The sequence below is a fragment of the Perca flavescens genome, chromosome 4 (genome assembly GCF_004354835.1).
Source record: "Perca flavescens isolate YP-PL-M2 chromosome 4, PFLA_1.0, whole genome shotgun sequence".
NCBI classification, from domain to species: Eukaryota; Metazoa; Chordata; class Actinopteri; order Perciformes; family Percidae; genus Perca; species Perca flavescens.
The window spans coordinates 3,414,900-3,436,382 of NC_041334.1; the positions used below are offsets into that span (position 1 = coordinate 3,414,900).

The 21,483-nt window shown below is 42.6% G+C and overlaps 1 protein-coding gene across 1 annotated transcript in view; it reads left to right on the forward strand.

The window, feature by feature from the left end:
• The window catches only part of dock3 (dedicator of cytokinesis 3), a 267,193-nt gene that overhangs the window by 231,827 nt on the left and 13,883 nt on the right, over positions 1-21,483 (forward strand). The window contains exons 28-46 of the mRNA XM_028577073.1: positions 822-968; positions 3,829-3,927; positions 4,042-4,136; positions 4,312-4,387; positions 6,433-6,533; positions 7,781-7,839; positions 8,786-8,934; positions 9,078-9,163; positions 10,172-10,198; positions 11,027-11,122; positions 11,670-11,730; positions 12,473-12,566; positions 13,041-13,189; positions 15,034-15,120; positions 15,282-15,386; positions 16,512-16,653; positions 17,182-17,348; positions 18,193-18,279; positions 18,596-18,775. Coding sequence (XP_028432874.1) covers positions 822-968; positions 3,829-3,927; positions 4,042-4,136; positions 4,312-4,387; positions 6,433-6,533; positions 7,781-7,839; positions 8,786-8,934; positions 9,078-9,163; positions 10,172-10,198; positions 11,027-11,122; positions 11,670-11,730; positions 12,473-12,566; positions 13,041-13,189; positions 15,034-15,120; positions 15,282-15,386; positions 16,512-16,653; positions 17,182-17,348; positions 18,193-18,279; positions 18,596-18,775 — 2,007 coding nt within the window. The remainder of the gene's footprint in view (positions 1-821; positions 969-3,828; positions 3,928-4,041; positions 4,137-4,311; positions 4,388-6,432; positions 6,534-7,780; positions 7,840-8,785; positions 8,935-9,077; positions 9,164-10,171; positions 10,199-11,026; positions 11,123-11,669; positions 11,731-12,472; positions 12,567-13,040; positions 13,190-15,033; positions 15,121-15,281; positions 15,387-16,511; positions 16,654-17,181; positions 17,349-18,192; positions 18,280-18,595; positions 18,776-21,483) is intronic.

The window sequence follows — 21,483 nt, forward strand, 5'->3', positions numbered from 1 at the left end:
TCAGTATTCTTCCTTAATGAGTAAATTTATCATAGAAATAAATAAACCCATAACTACTGATAGAGAGTGTCCCTTAGAGGCTGCAGTGTGCTTTATCCCTCCCCCATCATGTTGTTAGTCCTGATATTGACATTATTAGGGCGCGTTCAGAGCAACGATAGCTAAATATGGCCCGTTTGTGTGATGTCCTGTTGTGTTCAATGTAGCACATGTAGACTATATTTCACAGTTACTGTTTTTGATCAGATCTTTCATATATTTCAACTTTTGGGATCCAGGCTCATCAGGTCCCTGATGTGAAAGCCCCCTTACTGCTTTATATTCCATTATATTTAAGATATATTTAGAATGTCATCTGTGTTTTCCTTCTCATAGGATACGTAAGGGTATTCCCACCATAAATTGGTGAATAAAAGTGTATCAGAATGCAGGATATTAGTCTTTGACGCTCAAAATAACCCTGGTATATCCACTACAATACTACACCACTGCAAACGACCGACAGTGTCCTAGGAAAACCTTTCAAAAAGGTTAAATACAGTTGTGTCATAATCTAGAAACTTGGTAGCATCAAATAGCATTTGCGTGACATTTAAAAGTAGGACATTTGTTTATCCCGTCTATATCTGAGATCTGTGTGAATACTCACAAGTGTGACACACTGCAATATAAAAAGGTTTCAGTCCAGTTCCCTTTTTACTTCTGCTTTTCTATTCCTCTCTGCTTTCCACTGCCACATTTCCTTCCCATATCTTTTCCTTTAACTCTCCCTCTCCCTCTCCACTCTCCCTCTCCACTCTCCCTCTCCACTCTCCCTCCAGGACACGTCGGTGCAGGAGGAGGTGGAGATGATGGTGGAGTCTCTGCTGGACGTCCTCCTGCAGACCCTGCTGTCCATCATGAGCAAGAGTCAATCGCAGGAGGCGGTAAGGGGTCAACGCTGTCCGCAGTGCACCGCGGAGATCACTGTTAGTAACTAACAATACTACTACTACAACCTCCCACTGCCCTCCTCCATCCTGCATCCATCCACCTCTCTATCCGAACAACACAAGGGCCGGGCAATAGTTTAATGACTAATGTCTCTTTATATTATGACGTCATTTAGGGCTACAACTAACTTGTTTGGTCTATAAAAAGTCAGAAAAGGTGAAAAATGTGGATCATTGTTTCCCAAAAAGCCCAAAATGACATCCTCAAATGTCTCGTTTTGTCCCCAACTCAAAGATACTCAAAGACTGTCACAGAGGAGAGAAGACACTAGAACAATATTCACATTTAACAAGCTGACATCAGAGATTTCTTACCCTTTTTTTCATAAACAATTACTCAAACCGATTAATCGATTATCAAAACAACAACATCATCGATGATGATGATGCTCATTAACTATGCCCTTGGAGCCGAGCTGCACCAATCACATCGACGTATCTGATATAGGCGGGCCAGATGACGACGGCGCTGCGACGTCCAAGTCATTAGTAAACATTTCAAGATGGCTACAGATGAACACCAGCTGTGTGAAACGGCTTTGGCCGCTACGATGAACGAGTTTGACTCGGCTTTTTATCTAAAAGAGGAACAGAAGACGGCGCTCCAATCGTTTCTTCGCAAGAAGGACGTTTTTGCTGTTTTGGAGTTTAACCCAGTGGTGTAGTCTACGTGATACGCAGGTATATGCAGCATACCCACTAAGAAAGCTCCAGGATTTCCATATACCCACTTTAAAATGCCCAATGACACGCAACAGCATACTTTCCATTATATTTTTGATATATTTTGAATTATCATCTGTGTTTTTCTTCTTCACATAGGCTAAATAAAGGTATTTCCACTGTAAATTGGTGCATTAAAGTGAATCAGAATGCAGGAAGTGAAGTCGCTGATGCTCCAAACTTCCTTGGGGGAGGACACCCAGACCCCCCCACTATGATATGGCCCCCCCACCCTCCCCCAAAGGTGGATTCTGGCCAATATACCGAACAGTATAGCCCCTACAATACATTAGACTACACCACTGGTTTAACACCACCAGTTAGCTCTGCTGGTAGCTAAGCATACAAGGCTCTGGATACGTCACCCCGTGTATTGTTGTGATTGGTCGTAGTGTTGTCCAATCGCTTGCAGTGAGATTTTCAAATACATGCTTGGTGCCGCCCCTCGAGTTGGGCCATTTTCATTACTCAATGCCAGACCCTTAATCTTTGGGATTTGGGTCTGGATTTCCAGGCTATGAAAACCCCACAAAACCATTTGACTCATTGGGAATCAATACTCCAATCAATATAGTTAATCATGGGATAATTATCACAATATTGAACTTGTCCTTATTGCCCTCCTCTCGTCCATCCGGTCACTGACCCATCTGTCCACCAACAAATCCCCCTGAAATCCTTTTGTTAGCTCTCTCATTAAACATGGTCTTCATCCTCTTCCCACTCCTCTTCCTCCTCTCGGTTTGCACGCTGCACGGCTTAGCGACTCTTATTACAGTTTGTGTTCTGCTTCTCTGTGCGTCCTGTCTGTGTTTTACGTGTATTTCTGGAGAACAACAGTGTGTATCTTTGTTGCATTTGTAGAGGTGTTTTTTAGCCCTTGTGTTGACTTAGGGTCACATTGACCCGTTTTCAATTTTTGTTTCATATCAGAAAATATGGGACGTATAAATAAGCGCTGAAAATGTAAAGAAGAAAAATTTTACATTTTAAAACGTTGGAATAAAGCAAAAACAAACTGTGAAAAAAAGGCGTCAAAAACGTCGAAGAAAAGGTTGACGGGAAGACAACACAAGGGTTAAATGTGTGTTGTACTAATATTACAATTTCTGAGTCAGATATAAGTCGGGGGAGGGGGGTTCAATTCTGAGGTTAAAAAAAAACCTCAGAATGATTCAATTTGAATGATTAAAAACATGGATATTCTCTGAGATCGTAAACTCAAATTTATGATGAAAACATTCGTAAAAATTGAATTTCGAGGAACCATATCGCTTCACTTTTTAAGGTTGGATCATCTTACCACAGATTAAATATATACAGTAATATGCTGCAGTGGTCATGATTGTAGCCAAGAGAACTCCCAACTTCAAAACGTTTGGCGACAATCTCTGATCAGAAGAAAACATATCCAGGTTTTTAGTGTCTGTTCATGTTTTTTGAAGGACTGTTTGTGCCAAAACTTTTTTCTTTTTTTTTCTTTGCTGTGTGGAAGTGGAACAGAGGGTTTTTGGTGATTTATTTTCTTTAGAGTGGGTCTGGGGAAGCTTCATTCACAGCCCATTTCCAAAGGGGCGTCACCAACGGACGGCGAACAAATGCCTCTGTCCTTCAACCAATCAGACCAACGATCCAGGTGACGTAGCAGCGACAGCGGCATCAACGGGTTCGGTGGCCGTCATGTTGAATGTAAACAAAAAGCTGCTCGCCGTCGCTGCGCTATCGGTTGTGATTGGTGTCTCGATTTGGAAACATTGGAATGGGCTTCTTGGCCAGACGGACTTGCAGAGCAAATCTCAAATTTGCCGGAAGTTCGTTAGGCTACTTTTTATTGTTTCTGCTCTTTAAAAAAAAATGGCACTTCCGGAAATGTAGTGCAGTCTGGACACAATACAAGCACAAAAAAAGCAGCGATAATCAATTACTTGTTACAGTCGCCTGCTAGTTACTAAATCGATGCAAAATCGCCCAAGTCCGCGATGTGATTTCAATGCCCCTATTGTGGATTGGTTTGGGGAAAGAGCCTTTCTCATTATCATCTCTGATAGTTCACTCACTGCTAACTGCCTCCACGTCATCGGCTCACATGTCTGCCCCCCCGGTTTCCTGGCAGGGAGAGTACGTGTCCTGCCTGCTGTCCCTCCTCCGCCAGATGACCGACATCCACTTCCAACACCTGATAGAAAACTTTCAGAGCAAGGAGGAGCTCAAGGTACGGGAGAGAGCAGCTTCCAGTGAAAACACAAAGTTAGTCTCTTTTGGACTGTTTGAGAGAAACTGACTCCTCCTTCCTCTCCTTTTTTTTTATCTCTCTCTCTCTCGTCAGGAGTTCCTGTTGAAGATTTTGTGCGTGTTTAGGAATCTGATGAAGCTGAGTATTTTCCCTCGCGACTGGAACGTCATGAGGCTCCTCACCAGCAAGTAAGACCCAAAAATAATAATAATAACGCTTTTATTGTCACACGTCTAACAGTGTTTCCATGCATCACTAACTCAAGCAGGATTGAATAACAACAACTGTGTGTGTGTGTGTGTGTGTGTGTGTGTGTGTGTGTGTGCGTGTGCGTGTGCGTGTGTGTGTGTTCCCGTTCTGCAGCATCATCCTGACGACCGCTCAGTACCTGTCTCCTGCTCTGCACAAGAACTTCACAGAAGCCGAATTTGACTTTAAGGTGCGTGACTTTAACTGTCTGACACATAGATGCACACAAACCACACCTGCAACATGACATCATGACTTTGCGTAAACATACACGCCCACTTTCTTAAGCCAAAGTGGCGTGTTATCTGTACACATTTTGAGCTATCCGTGTGTATGTCTACGCTGTATACGGCGGACGTAAACATACACGCCACTTGATGTGTAATCGCGAGAAGAAAGCTACGGTTGGGTTTAGGAAATGTGACACAATCCCCGGTCTCCTGGGTGAAAATCTTGTGTTGTTTGACCCAAAACATATTCTTTGTAAATCTTTACAATCATTCCCTGAAAGAACCGAGCAGACCTGCCCTGTCGCACAATCCAACCTTTTCATCGAAACGTGATATTTTCAGCGTTGTTTTCCAAAGAGAACGGAGTCTAAGACACAGCACACAGAAGGTGATGTCAGGCTCTATCCTAGAAATGTACTTCCGTTGATCCAGACTACAGTAGCTGTGATGTGAACCTTTCTTTCTCTGTTCACTGAGCTTTAAAATACAACGTTTTGTGTTTTGCTCTTTTTCACCTCAACATGATTTTGTAACTTCAGCTGTGAGCAAATCATGTACCTTACTGTTGAACTTTTTTATATATTTTCTTTGGTTTTGTGGATTTGGGATCTTGTCTTATTTACATCTTATTTGCACGTGTTGTCTTATTAGTGTGTGTTGTCTTATTAGTGCGTGTTGTCTTATTTGCACGTGTTGTCTTATTAGTGTGTGTTGTCTTATTAGTGCGTGTTGTCTTATTTGCACGTGTTGTCTTATTAGTGTGTGTTGTCTTATTTGCACGTGTTGTCTTATTAGTGTGTGTTGTCTTATTTGCACGTGTTGTCTTATTAGTGTGTGTTGTCTTATTAGTGCGTGTTGTCTTATTTGCACGTGTTGTTTTATTAGTGCGTGTTGTCTTATTTGCACGTGTTGTCTTATTTGCACGTGTTGTCTTATTAGTGTGTGTTGTCTTATTTGCACGTGTTGTCTTATTGTTGCGTGCTGTGGCCTCTCAGGGCCACCGTACTATTGCTTTCACCTCCATTACTTTCTGAAAAACAGTAAGAACGCAGTTTTACTATTGTAAAGATATAGTGTTTTTATATTGTATATATAAGACATCTTACCTGGACATGTTGGTATCTTTGCTCTTTTACCTGTTTCTCTCAAACGGTACAGTGTATAATGGTTTCATTCTTACAGTATTTTGCGATATTCTGTATATTCTGAGCTTTCTCTGTATAAATACCGTATATGTTCACTAACTAGTCTAAAACAAGACACCTGCTTAGGCTTTCAACTAAAATGGCAATCAGCAGTGTTTGATAGGCACCAGACTGAGATCTCATCTGTTTTGAATGTGTGGTTAACAGTTTTGACAGCAGTGTGTCAGCATTTGAACAAAGTGCTGTAAATCTACAGTCTTGTGCACGTTGTGGTTAAAGTCATGGGATAAGAGTTTTGAAAACTGTGTTCAAGCAATGAGACACAAACTAGACTTTGGTCCACACAAACTGCTGCTGTGCAGATTGGAGTCAGAGCTTTGCACGTGTGGCTTCAGTTGTGTCTACTGTCGTCTAGCAATCAGAGAAAAAGACCTTTGTAACTTTCAATGAGAAAACGCCGGATATCCTCCCTCCGCCACACATGACATAAAACAAATAGTAGTTGATTTACTGAACTTGAGTCAGGGACGTCCCCAGGATGCTGGCGGTCTGCACAGTCCCAGGAGGAGCAGCAACAACTGTCCACCTCCTCTAAGCGAACCAGCCGAGTGCACAAGAGGGAAGACAAATGTGATGTCATGAGGGCTTAAGGCCCTCGTTTAGCACCAGGAGAGAGAGAGAGAGAGAGAATCATCATAAATCAGTGGAGCGCTGTTGTTCTGTTTAACATTTACTGAAAAACTGATTAATGGAAATGTGTGCGGAGAAAGAAAACACTGCGACAGGACAAGCTGTAATGTGTGTGTGTGTGTGTGTGTGTGTGTGTGTGTGTGTGTGTGTGTGTCTGTGTGTGTGAGCAGGTGTGGAACTCCTACTTCAGTCTGGCGGTACTGTACATCAACCAGCCCAGTTTACAGTTGGAAAATCTGAGTCCTGCTAAAAGGAAGAAGGTCTTAGACAAGTAAGAACACACACGCACTCACGCACACGCACACACACACACACACACACACACACACACACACACACACACACACACACACACAAAAACACATGCTACGAGAAGAAAATAAAACAGGAAGAGGGGAAAGCACACAGTTTCTGATGCATTCACTCTGTCTTTCCCACATCATTCTCACACACCCCCCCCCCCACACACACACACACACACACACACACACACACAAACCCAGCTCACAGTTTGTGTAGAAACACGTGGAAGCACACACTCCTCCAGAATTGGCTGCCAGCCTCATTACCATAACTGCTGCCTCACAGTTGTGCGCCATCTGCAGCTAAAGTGCTGAGAGTCAGATGTAAAAAAAAAAAATAATAAAACTCTTTTTCTTCTTTGAAGTGAGCAGCACTGCAAACTTGGCAACCTACTTTATCAATCCTGCAGGAGCTCTTTACTCCAGGAAAGCTAATTTCCGTCCCTATCAGGCCTTTTTACACCACGGAGTCCCAGGAGTGAGGGAGCCCCAGACACTTCCTGAGGCGGTAAAGAGTTCCTGCAGCTGCTGTTGAGTTTCCTCAACTCAAGAGTTGTGGAAATTAGACGTATGAGATGAAAGCAGCAAAATGTTTGAATCGATGTTGGAAACCCAGCAGAGGTGTAAAGAAACATTAAAAACACCAACAAGAGAAAAGACAGTTGTGACAATCTGCAGTGTTTCTAGTTGTTTTCCTGCTTAAGTTTCGAATCAAACTGAAACAAAAAGAGATAAATGTACTCTTCATAGCTCAGAGTGGGGTTGGGAACTGGAGGGTCGCTGGTTCAAGTCCCCGTATGGACCAAAGTAAGGAGTTTGGATTGGTAGCTGGAGAAGTGCCAGTTCACCTCTTGCTCTTGAGCAAGGCACCGTACCCACCGCCAATCGCTCAGGGCGCTGGTCCAGCATTGGCAGCCCACTCACTCTGACATTTCAGGCTTGTGTGCAGTGATTTCTAACAGAGTGTAAATTGTAATTTCCCCACTGAGGATCAATAAATGAAACATAAAATAAAAATAAATAGATGTAGACTAATCAGAAAATGAACTTCAAACATCAGTAATATTTACACAAACTCCCAGATGAGATTTTCTATATTACAAAGGAAAAATAAGTTAAACCTTACATCTAAAGGCTCCATAGTCACCTCTTTGTCTTCTTACTGTGAAAAACTGCATTATGATAAATGTCTGTCCTTCTGTCTGTCTGTTTGCAGGTACGGAGACATGAGAGTGATGATGACCTACGAACTGTTCAGTATGTGGCAGAATCTCGGTAAGATTTCCTCTACACCTTTTCAAATATCTAATGCTCCACACGCCATATGTACGGCAGCACAGAAATCCAGCAAACTTCCCCTTAAAAGAGAAATCTACCGCAAAATGAACCTTATGGGTTAATACCACATGGGTACCGAGTTGACTGTTCTCTGGGATATGTTTTCATGCTAATTGAATGTGACCAGTTTTAGGGCAAACCGCTAATTAGCTTATAACGCTAGTCGTCGGGGCACGGCTAAAGTAAAAAGAAATTGCTATTTCTACACCACTAACAAGGCTCAAAATAGCTCCACACTTCCACGGTGGCATAATGAGGGTCCCTACATGTAAATTGAAGCATTGAGAACTTTGTAAGTGATGAATGTCGTGCTTGAGCTATGTTACTGGTTACTGGTTGCACGGTGTTCGTCGTGCGACTGATATCCAAAGATGGCGCCCGCATGTACGGTATTGTCTTTTATAAACTATATTTTTAATAAACTGTCTGTACACTTACAAAGTTCTCAATGCTTCGGTATACATGTAGGGACCTTCATTATGCCACCGTGGAAGTGTGGTGCTATTATAACACACTGTGTGAGGGTCAACGTTTTAAGATAAAAACACGGACAACACCCAAAGACAAGTTTGGGGCTGTTTTTATGTCCACAGTGTTAGCATGGTTAGCATTGTTAAGCCTTGCTTCTGCATTGGCTTCACTTTTCAGACCCAGAAGCCTCTTCCATAATGTTTTACAGTCTATGCTCTATAGTCTGCAGTTATTTACATTTTTATTCTACTCTAAAATCTGAAAATCTAAGCTCTAAATTAACTTTCCACGTTTGTCCCCAGAACATACAATACATTTCCCTCCTGCTGTTATTCATTTGCACACAGATGTTGTAGATAATCTATCGGCTGATTTACTAAAGATGAGTTGATACTTGTCTCGCTGGTCCTAGGTGAGAATAAGATCCATTTCATCCCTGGTATGATCGGCCCGTTCCTGGGAGTGACGCTGGTTCCTCAGGTGGAGGTGCGGAACATCATGATCCCCATCTTCCACGACATGATGGACTGGGAGCAACGCAAGAACGGAAACTTCAAACAGGTACACAGACACACACACACACGTGTACAGACACACCTTTCACATGATCTACTGTAGACAACCTGTGAGTTATGTAAGAGGAAGCTAAGCAAATGTATTTATTTATTCTGTAATAATGCATTATTTGTTCTGTATGCGTGCAGGTGGAGGCCGAGCTGATTGACAAGCTGGACAGTTTGGTGTCCGAGGGGAAAGGGGATGAGAACTACAGAGAGCTCTTCGGTTTGCTGTAAGAAATGTCTACAGAAGAAGTCTCTCTCTCTCTCTCTCTCTGTCTGTTTGCCTCTAACTCTCGTCTTTCTGTTTCTAAACAAGCGTGATGGTACGTGTCCACTGGCAAGGGTCATTTCCTCACTTCACCTTCAATTGTCTATGTGAGCAGCCGGGCAATGCATTCTGGTAGTGGCGCAGCAACTTTTGAGAAGCTGGGCGTCCAGTCGCCCGCTCCTCGTTGACGTAAAGTTGAATCCAGGCTACTTCATGCAAATCAGGGGCGTCCCGCTCGACTCGCTGCCCCTCGAAAACTCACAAAAATCATATGAACTGACCGTTTTCGATCTAAAATGAAGACAGATTCAGCAGCTGCAGCTTATTTCTCACATAAAATGTTTTCAGCCTTTTTGAGGAAGATTGTGACACGTATAGTAAACAAGCACTCACGGAGATCCTTCTGTTTCGTTCAGATAATGCAAGATTTATTACGTCTTATTGACTTTCAACAGAAACTTAAACTTTTACTAATAAATGATCACACTGTGTACGCTACGGTCACTACACTATTTTCTGTCCACCTCTCCTACTCAAACAAAAGAACTCCCCAAGCTGTCATCCAGCACCTCCTTTAGGCCTCTTAATGTGACGTCAAAATGACGTAGATCTTGCTGCCGTGCAAGGATTTAAAGCGACCAGAGGTATTCCAGTAATTATTTTAAGTTATTTCTCTAGATTTAAAGTCCGAATTTTAATTTAACAATTTAGAAATGAAATAGAAAAATAAAGTAAATACAAATCATCTTGTTTGTTTTTACAATGAAATGAATAAATACCAATAGACTTATTATGGCTCCAACACTGGGCAATCCCCGCCGCCATAAATCAAAACGCCACAGTGGACACAAGTCATGACCCTTTCTGTTGTCTCTCTCTCTAGTTCTCTCTGCTAACAGGAATTAACCCTCCGTTGTTCTGCTCTAACACTGCTGTTGTGTGTTTTCTTTGCTCTCTGCTGCTGGACTAGAACCCAGCTGTTTGGGCCCTACCCCAGGTATGACATCACTTACACATGGGGCGACTTATGGCGCTCATATCTGCCTCCTAATAATCATCTAAGTCTGTAAAGAGAATATTACAGGCATTATGCCATTATACCCCACACTAATTGCAACAGAAACTCTTTCAAAGTGGAGCAAGAGTATGGTTAAGAAAATACTACCACTTGGATTTCTTAGGACTTTTTTTTATATGTTATAGACTTTTATGAGTCAGATGTTCTGTTGCAATTTATGGGAGATTCTCCCCTTTTTTTCTCACCCAGTGTTTGTACTAGAAGCTTTTAAACATGTCTTGAAGAGCTGCAACAGACTACACTGAAAAAAAGTGACTTGACAGCCAGAAGATTCTGTTTATTCAATCAACCTTACCAAAGAGACTTTTATCATTCTGAAACTGAAACAAACTCCCAATCATTTCACAGCTTTCTGCACAATGTATCCGTGGATGTTGTTTTATGAGTTTTAAAAAATGTCTTTCAGTGATGGATTATAAACAGAACCTCATTCCTTTCGTAAAAACACATATTTATAAGAATCCAGGGAGTTTAACCTTTCTACACTTGGAGCTAATCAAATTATGTTCACTCTCTGATTACTGTCTTTTTTGAAAATGAACACCGGCTTTATGTTTGTTTAAGTCTCGTTGGTCTTGTTATCACATACATGTCAGTCTCAGGTTAGGGGCATTTGCTCAGGCTGTAAATGACCCCTGTTTTCTCACTGGAGTCATAGCGTAAGATAATATCTGTGGATTGTCACCAGTTTGTAGGAAACAGTATGTTATATATAATTTTCTAATTGTGCGTCTGTTTTCCTTGAAGTCTGTTGGAGAAGATCGAGCAGGAGACGTGGAGAGAGACGGGGATCTCCTTCGTTACCTCCGTCACACGGCTGATGGAGCGACTGCTGGACTACAGGTAAAGTACACACGCACACACACGCAGGCCACATGTACATGGGCACACACACACACACACACACACACAGGCACGCACACAGGCACGCGCACGCACGCACGCACACACGCACACACACGCAGGCACACACGCACATGGGCACACACACGCACACACACACGCACACACGCACGCACACACACACACACACACGCACGCACACACACATGCAGGCACGCGCGCACACAAGCACACACATGCAGGCACACACACATGTGAACACACACACAAACACACGCACACACACACATGCAACGTATATTGTGTGTGTGTGTGTGTGTGTCTGCTTTTGTATTTGTATGTTTCTAATTTTCTAGTTTTTTCTATCAGTTATGTAACATTTGGACATAATTTATTGCCCATGAGGCTTTTACACAGTGCCGGTGACTAACGGTGTGTCTGTAAATTGTTCCTCTAGACCCCAGAACACACTCAAACTAGACAAAGTTCAACTTAAGAATTTTATTGTAAAGTTGTTGTTTATTAAATCGGTCTATCTGTTCTTCAGGGACTGCATGAAGGGAGATGAGACGGAGAACAAGAAGATTGGCTGCACGGTTAACCTCCTGGTAAGATTCATGTCATATCGATATTTTACTCACAAGCCTTCTGATTTTCGCAGTAAATTGTTACTTTACAGTTCACTGTAAACGCTTTGGTGTTTAGTTGAAAAAGGAGGTTTATTAGGAGATTTTTGGCGGAGTGCTAAACCCAAAATCCAAAAAGTAAAGAAAAGTTAGCCAGCTCAGGTTCCCAAGTTCAGGAGGACAGAATACTTTAATTTGACTTATTTAATTAGGCTCACATCACAATATATCACAATTACGTGTTTTTGGCACTTAGCCTTTTTCAACGGGTAAAAAAAAAAAATCCAGTTCCATCCAGTGATGGGCAGAGTCACTATAGCTGGGAGTTGGGGCCTAATTATTCAACAACCAATCAAATCATCCCATCCCATTGTTCTAAAGATACACACAGTTAGAAACACAGGTTATTACACACAGAAACACACACATACACACAGAAACAGAGAGACACACACACAGACACACACACACACACACACACACACACACACACACACACACACACACATTTATGTTTTCCTGGGTAAGCTGCAGCGTGGATTATTGTGATTAATTAAATAAGTGAAATTAATTGTATGTTATCCTCCTTAACTTTAGATCCTGAGATGTGCTCCCTTTTCTCCACTTTTTGGAACATCCCTTCAGTGTTTAGTAAATATCAGTGGCCAGGAGATTTAGTAATGGACTTTTGATTGAGAAGTGTTTATGTTTTGCATCTTCTCAGAATTTCTACAAGTCGGAGATCAACAAGGAGGAGATGTACATCCGCTACATCCACAAGCTGTGTGACATGCATCTACAGGCTGAGAACTACACCGGTACAGCACGCACACACACACACACACACACACACACACACACACACACACACACACACACACACACACACACACACACACACACACACACACACACACACACACACACACACACACACACACATTAGGGGTGTAGTGATACATCAGTCTGAACGATTTGATAATATCAAAAATATTGATACCTATCTTTGTTTTTAAGAGTAGTTTATTTTTAATTTAAATGTCTGGAAGAGCCTAGAAATTAAATTGTCAAATGATATTTTAGTTGCTTTTTCTGAATACAAATAAATGTAGCTGATTGTGTATCACCTCGTATCCTCGCACACTTTATGATATCTGTAAATATTGTATCGTTGTCAAAAAAAAAAATTTGATATAATATCGTATCATGATAAAACGTGTGATTTACAGCCCAAATATAGATATATATACACAGTGTGTGAAAGATGCCTGACTTGGCTGGTGCGTCCACAGAGGCTGCGTTCACTCTGCTGCTGTACTGGGAGCTGCTGCACTGGGACCAGAGGCCTCTGAAGGACTTCCTGCATTATCCCGCTCAGACCGAGTGGCATCGCAAGGAGGGGCTCTGCCGCAAAGTCATCCACTACTTCAACAAGGGGAAGGTGAGAGGACGAGGCCAGCACTGCTGTACACAGACAGCAATGTTACAGATGCACAAGATAGATCTAATACTATACACACTGAGTTCTAATATATGAAATGAGTGACGTGGTGAAGGTGAGAGATCAACCTGGGCAGTAAACACATCGCAAAAGTAGTGTTTCCCTCAGTGTATTGCAAGCCTGGTGTAGAGCTTCGTTCGGACCCAAAAAAATCAAGCCCGACCCAGCCCGAGCCCGTGCACGTTGTGTCCGAGCCCGGCCCGGCCCGACACATTAACTGGAATTATGAGCCCGAGCCCGATTTCAACCCGACACTTTTTTAATCCGTGGGCCGTCATAACTGACGTTCTCAACTACAATTCAGAGTTGTTTGAACTGCAAAAATCTGTTTAAAATGATCTTAATGAATAATGCAACAGGAGCGAAGCATGTAAACTTCGCTGTTTGTTTATTCATAATGGAACGGATCGCAAATGGATCTGAATGAAGAAAAGTAAAAAACTCAACGTATTTCTCTGTGAGGGCTTGCCCGCTTGCCTCGCCCTCAGGGTGAGCCTACGCTTGGAGAAGTAACAGAAGAGGAGGTTGAAGGCTGACTATCAACTTTTCTGCCGTGGCGAGCCTGCTTCATGTGTCTGTTCATCATCCACGTCCCCGTTTTATTTGCTGTCATAGGCGAAAAGCGGCTGCACTTAATGCACTCAACAAAGCCGACACATATGTTGTCACTTCCCACGACTTGTTTAAACTGGTTCCATACCTCCGACTTTCCTCCAAACTTGCTCAAAGGTAATTCTCCCGTTTTTCTTTTTTTCTTTACATCCTCAAGCTCCATGTTGCACTTAAGCTCCACAATACACGCCGCAGCCCCGGTGTGATGCTGCGAGAGGAGGAGACTCCACGACACATGTTGCATTTTGTAACTGTAGTCCAACTTGTGTAACTTTTTGGACACATTTGTTACTTTGGCCTAAATAGTTCTGATTATGGCATAGCTTTCTCCCCACCCAATTAGGCTAAAGTAATGATTAAAAAAAACACAAATGCTTGATCAAGGGTCCGGCCCGGCCCGAGGATAGTGGCGGAAAATAACGGCCCGGCCGGGCTCGGGTCGGGCACGGGCAGAGAATCTAAACTCTAGCCTGGTGGCCCACCGGGCCTGAGCCACTGGGAATTATTTGTTAATTAAAGGTCCAGTGTGTAACGTGTTTAGTTGTTCATTATCAAAATCTGTGTTGCCCGTTCACAAACTTGTCCTTTTTCATAAATATTTACCTCCACCATCAATTCCAAGTATTCCTATTGGCTTGAAATTTTACATTTGCAGTTGCATGAACTGGGGTAGACGCTCCATATTCATGCTCCATCTTGAAATACCTTAGCCGGTAAGGGACACACAGGACATACTGCTCCGCCTTTCATGTTTTCGACAGATGTTTTTTAAAAGTACAGGTTTTTTACGGCTCAGTTGGAAACTTAGACATAGTCCTATTTTGAAATGTCCAGTTAGATTTTAGCACTGACTTAATGCGAGGCCCTATGGAATCTGTCTTATAGCTTTAGCTAGCACACATACGTGCGCGCGCACACACACACACACACACACACACACACACACACACACACACACACACACACACACAGGGGTTCCTAATAAATCAAATGAAATGGTCATGCACAGCTGTTGATTGACTACTTCAACAACGGTTAGGGTGGAGCTCATATTAAAGTGAACATTGTGAGCATGTTTTTTTGCTTAAAGCCACACTAAAGAAGTGTGTTTCTGTGTGTGTGTGTGTGTGTGTGTGTGTGTGTGTGTGTGTGTCTGTGTGTGTTTCCACCAGTGTTGGGAGTTTGGCATCCCTCTGTGCAGGGAGCTGGCCTTCCAGTATGAATCACTGTACGACTACCAGAGCCTCAGCTGGATACGGGTAAGCTGCATGACACGTCACAAACTGTGGTTGACTCACAATCTACAAAACACAGCAACAGCTAAGATATGGTTACGTAATATCGCTCTCAGTTTAACATGTCCTGAAAACATTAACAACAACGTGAGTTCTGTACTGTTCGTGTGTGTGCGTGTGTGCAGAAAATGGAGGCTGCATATTACGACAACATCATGGAGCAGCAGCGTTTGGAGCCGGAGTTCTTCAGGGTTGGATTCTACGGCAGGAAGTTCCCCTTCTTCCTCAGAGTGAGTTCAAACTTTATCTTTTAGACTCGCTGTAGCAGTTTTTTTTTATAAATGCTCACTAAGGCAGGTGTACTGTCTGGAATGTTATTAATGAAACAGATATAAAAGCCTTAAGCCCAGTTCAGACCACAGATTTACAACGAGACCAGTTGAAACTTACAGCTACAGTACTTGATATGCACCGGAGAACCTGCCTGTCTGTGACGAGACAGTGTATCATCTCCATAGCAACAACCCTGTTTACGTCTGTTCTAACTTTCGACTTTTCAGGGGGTTTTTGTAGCTGGATATCATTTGTAGCATCTTAACCCTTGTGTTGTCCTCGGGTCAAATTTGACCCGTTTTTAAAGTTTTTTATGACAGAAATATGGGTTTCTTGCAACCAAATTACCCAAAAATAACCAGGATGCATGGATGTATGTTGTATTGAACCCTTACAACGTTCTTCACAGGTACAATCAGTGATTTCTCTATTTGCATTTTGGGTGTTTTATTATGCATTTATAAATTATAAAACTGTTTTTTAAATGGCTTTCAAAACAGTATCAAGACTAAATGTTGACATATACCCGTCTGTGATCCACTCAACATCCTCTGATCTTAACTATTAGTCAAAAGAATTCTGAATTTTGGCTTTGTTTTAACTAAAAAAAATAAAAACATTGGTATATTATCATATAAATAAGGTTTATTTAAAATGAAATGAGCGACAAAAACGTCAAAAAAAAGCACCCAAAATTAAATTTTTGACCCGGAAGGACAAGGGGTAGAGAAAGCCAGTAGAAAAAAAATGGCGGTCAGTGGAATGCTAACAAGAGGTGATACCTTTGTAGCAACAAAATGGCGCCATCGGAGGTTTGAGTTCTGAAGCGAAGCTTATCCCCTTGGTTCCTCTCGCACATGCAGGCGCTCATTGAGCCTCCATCAAAAACATTTTGCCAGTTTGTTATCGACTTGATCAGCTGCAACTTTCAGCGTTCTAAAACGGTTTCATCTTGTCACAAATCTTTAAGGAGGGTTTACTACTGCAGCTTGCTGGTTAAAAAATGTATGCATAGATACTATCTTTGTTTTTAATATTTGCATTTGTTTTTTCTGTGTTTTGTTTTAATTCATTCACGCCAGAACAAAGAGTTTGTCTGTCGCGGACACGACTACGAAAGGCTAGAGGCCTTCCAGCAAAGGATGCTGGGAGAATTCCCGCAGGCCATTGCGATGCAGCACCCCAATCAGCCCGACGAAGCCATTCTGCAGTGTGAAGCACAGTGTATCCTTCAGTAGAGTGTTTTCCGCATCGCTGGAACAAAATGAATTATTATTATTATGAGAATTATTCTGGAATATCTCTTATAAACATCATGACCATACCGTTGTAGGTGTAAACTAGAGATCAGCCGATACAGAGTACCGATCCGATACCCGTGTGTCATATATTTTATTATGTTTTAACAATTGTATACTACTATCTCTGTATGGATATGTGATATGAATGCCACAGAACTTTCTTTTATTCTCCAGTTTTACAGTCAGTTATAACGGAAAAAAACATAAATAAACTACTAACATAGATTTTCTTTAGGGCTTTATTATGTAGTATCGGATCGGTGCATTAACTCCAGTACTTCCCGATACCAGCGTTTAAGGCAGTATTGGAGCCGATGCCGATACCGATAGCGGTATCGTTATCGTTATCGGACCATCTCTAGTGTAAACTCTTTTTACTGAGTTCGTTTTTTAGGATCATAAAGTCCTATTGTCCAGTTCTTTCTTTGACCCCGGTCCCTCCTGGGCTCAGACCTGCAGATCTACGCGGTGACTCCGGTGCCGGACAGCGTCAGCGTCCTCCAGATGGACCGAGTCCCCGATCGCATCAAGAGCTTCTACCGGGTCAACAACGTTCGGCGTTTCCGATACGACCGGCCCTTCCACAAAGGCCCCAAAGACAGAGACAATGAGTTCAAGGTGAGACTGTCTTCTTATCATTTGGTTTTTAATGTGCTCCTCTCTGAAAGAATCTTGTTCCCAGTTTGGATTTCTATCAACTGTTCCAGGATAGACTCTCAGAATGTAAACCTTGAAGGTTTGGGGTTTGGGGTGAACTTCCAGCTTTTTCACTTTTTAAACCTATAACATGCACAAAAAAGATATATAACACAATAAAAGAAAGGGAAAAGGCAAAAAGCATAATAGGAGCTCTTTAAGTATTAGGAACCAATCTTGTGGTTGAAGGGCAGCCACTCCTCAACCGAGCCACAAACCACCCTCGTCCTACATTGCCTAACCGGCTCGAACACCACTGCTTTCTTTCTCGCTCTCGCTCTCTCTCTCTCTCTCTCTCTCTCTCTCTCTCTCTCTCTCTCTCTCTCTCTCTCTCTCTCTCTCTCTCTCTCTCTCTCCAAGCTAGGGAGTTCCCCCCGGCCGAGTGGCAAACGAAATGCAACCAAGGAGGCACCAGATGTGTCTTTTTTTTTTTTTTTTTTTTTCTGGTTTGGTGTTTGTATTTTATGTATGAGGGCAAACTTTATGCAGAAGTGCCTTGTGTGCAACCACTGTTTTACTGTTTACCCAAAGCCTTTTTGCCAGAGTGCTGGTATAAATACATACCCTTTTTTTTTATTAGAAAATGCCGAACATATTTGTACAATCACAATCTTGAACTATGTGGTTTCAGGGCAGTTTCTTGTGTTGTGCGTTTGTTTTCACTGTTCGGGTCTTATTTCAACACCTGTTATCAGGTGAATGCACTTTGGGACTTTGTCTGTAAACGGTGCTATATCAAATAAACATATTCAACTTATTATTTCAGAGTCTTTGGATCGAGAGGACAACACTGATCCTCACTCACCCTCTGCCTGGTATCTCACGCTGGTTCGAGGTGGACAAGAGAGAGCTGGTGAGTGAATGAAAAAAATGCATTACAGTAAAGTGATTATATTTTCGGAACCCTACCAGACTGTTCTGGCTGTTTCATTATTTGACTTTACCCACTTACATTTTATATCCACATTACTGACGATTATTTATCTAAAATCTACTTGGGTAAATATGTTGTGAAAGGACAAATGTCAACCCAACAATATTGTCGCAATATCCACATCGATGTATTTTGTAAAGAGTATCGTGATAATCTGATTTTCTCCACACCGCCCAGCTGGGCTCTGCTCAGTGTGTTTATGGTTTCCTTCTCTTTCTCGGCCTCCGTCCCTCAGGTGGAGGTGAGTCCGTTAGAAAACGCCCTCTCCGTGGTGGAGAACAAGAACCAGGAGCTGCGGACCCTGATCGGCCAGTACCAGCACAAGCAGCTGCACGGCAACATCAACCTGCTCAGCATGACGCTGAACGGAGTCATCGATGCCGCCGTGAACGGCGGCATTGCCAGATACCAAGAGGTTGGACAAAAGGCGCAGACACTAAGGGCCCTATTTTAACGATCTAGGCGCACGGCGTGAAGCGCCTGGCGCAGGTGCGTTTAGGGCGTGTCCAAATCCACTTTTGCTAGTTTGACGGTGGAAAAAAGGCTTCGTGCGCCGGGCGCATGGTTCTAAAGGGTTGTACTTAGTGTCTTCATTAATCAGAGGTGTGTTTTGGGCGTAACATGCAATCAACCAATCAGAGATCATCTCCCATTCCCTTTAAAAGCCAGGCGCGTTTGGACCTTGGAGCATTGCTGTTATGATGGAGGATTTACACCGTAATATTTTTATTTGTAATCTTCTGCATGTTTGTGTGCTGGTGTGCGTCCCTGTGTGTATAACAAGCATAGTGTGTGTGCGCTGTGCACGAGCCTAGGAGCATTTTACTAATTTGCTGTTAAAATAACAATGAAATGCTGCGTTATTGACTTTAGACCAGGTTTTTGTTGGTCAATGGTGCGATCACTTCCCGCTGCCTGATAACAATACGCCCAGAATGCACCTGAACACACCTCCCTGTAAGACCAGCACGCCCATGGGCGCACAGATGGGCGCAGGTGCGTTTGCTATTTAAACGACGTGGACGCTGGACGGGAAACTGACAACTGGGTCGGTCTTAAACTAGCAAAGACACTTGCGTCGGGCTTTGTGCTGCACCGGCTACAAAATAGGGCCCTAAATGTTAAATGTTAAATTCAGGTCGACAGTCACATTACGGATGTTACCGGAAGTGTATTGTTTAGTTATTTTACTTTATATAAATAATTAAAGGTCCAATATATAATATTTGTACAGTAGTAAATCCAAAAATGACACCAATGCCTCATCAGATATCAAGGAAACATGTTAAACTGAAATACTATCTTTTCTGGCAACAATGTTAATGTCAGTATTTTTTCTTTTTGAAATTTACATTCCGTGACGGAATTTATGTTTATGTTTTGATCTGTGTGTTGTTATTAACGGCCCAGTTTGACAGCCAGGCCGGGTTGCCAGATATACCTGTAAAAACGTAAACCCAGCGCGCTACAGCTGTAACGGTAGTACAGCCATGAAAGCAGCAAACAAACGAACAGGATCAACGGAGATAGATTCTACATGACATAAAAAAAAAGAAAACAGCATGTTTCTAACAGGATCAACGGAGATAGATTTCTATATGACATAAAAAAAGAAAACCGCATGTTTCTAACAGGATCAACGGAGATAGATTTCTATATGACATAAAAAAAGAAAACAGCATGTTTCTAACAGTTGCATGACCAGAGACGTAACAACCCCCTGGTAAATATTGGAGATGTATTTGAAAGATGGAAACAGCTTAGAGCCCAAAAGGACGCAGAGTCGGCTTATTTTCTCCTGAACAGGTAAGCATTAGCTTCAGGCTAATTTATCACAGCTACTAGGGACGGGCGTTTTTTGTCATTTCAACATTTGTGTACTCACATTGAATTATATAGCTAGAGTACCCGAGTTGGTTACTCGCAAAAACAATTGAGACATAGCCAGTAAAGTGATCCCGACTGGTCCTGGCTAACGCCGCCATGCTAACCCTGCTAACTGTTAACGTTACCGGGAGGACCAGGCATGCAGCCCATGGCTGTTTACAGCGTGTAGCCTCTTCAGCGGCTGGAGACGACAACAGTGAGTTATTTTAAACCACGAGAGGGGGGCTGTAAATCGGAAAGAGAGGACTGTGAGTTTGCAGTGTGTTTAGCGATTTTGCCGTAATTCTAGCTTAACCAATAAAGTGTGTTCCGTCGGCAAGGTAGTGGTATTTTTAGCGTTTCGTATTGTAATTCTGAGCCGAGGAAGTGTGCCTGACTGGCGTGTGGAGAGGACAGTGAGGTTGTGGTGTTTTTAGCGGTTCATACTGTAAATTTAAGCCGAAAAAGTGTGTCTGTCAGTTGGTTACAGAACTCCACGTGAGCACGGGCTTTTATGACTGTCAATATAGCCAGCATCTAACGTTAGCTACTCCGCTGTGCTGTGGAGTAATGTCTGGCTATGTGAGACTAGCATCTACCATTAGCTACTCCTCTGTGCTGTGGAGTAATAACTGGCTATGTGAGAAAAGCGTCCAGCTACATTGTTGTGAATGCTGCGGTCTCAGCCTGGCAACCTCCGCGAACTTCGAGTCAGGGGAGGAAGGGGTGGGGGAGACGACTCTCCTGTATTTTGAATTGGTAGTGCAGTAACTATTTTAACCGCTAGCTGCCAGTATTACATACAATATTACATATTGCACCTTTAAACATAAAGTAGAAGTCAAATGTCTAGGTTATTTATAATGGGTGTTGTATGCCTCTGAGTGAATGTCTGTTTTTGAAAGTTAAGGATTTTACACACCTGGGATGTTTATACATGCTGTTAATTTGCACGTTAATATATGTTAGAGTACTTCTAGACAGAACATGAATATTACGCGGCAATTTATTTCTCGGAACGTGGACCAAGAAAGTTTTTCTGAGCTTTTCACTCTGCAAATAAAACACCAACTAATCACATTGTGGGGCGCCCTGGTTGCTCACCTGGTTGAGCATGCGCCCCATGTACATAGGCCCAGTCCTTACCGCAACAGCTGTGGGTTCAATTCCGACCTGCGGCCCTTTGCCGCTTGTCATTCCCCCTCTCTCTCTCTCCCCTTTCCTGTCTGTCAGCTGTCCTGTCGAATAAAGGCCTAA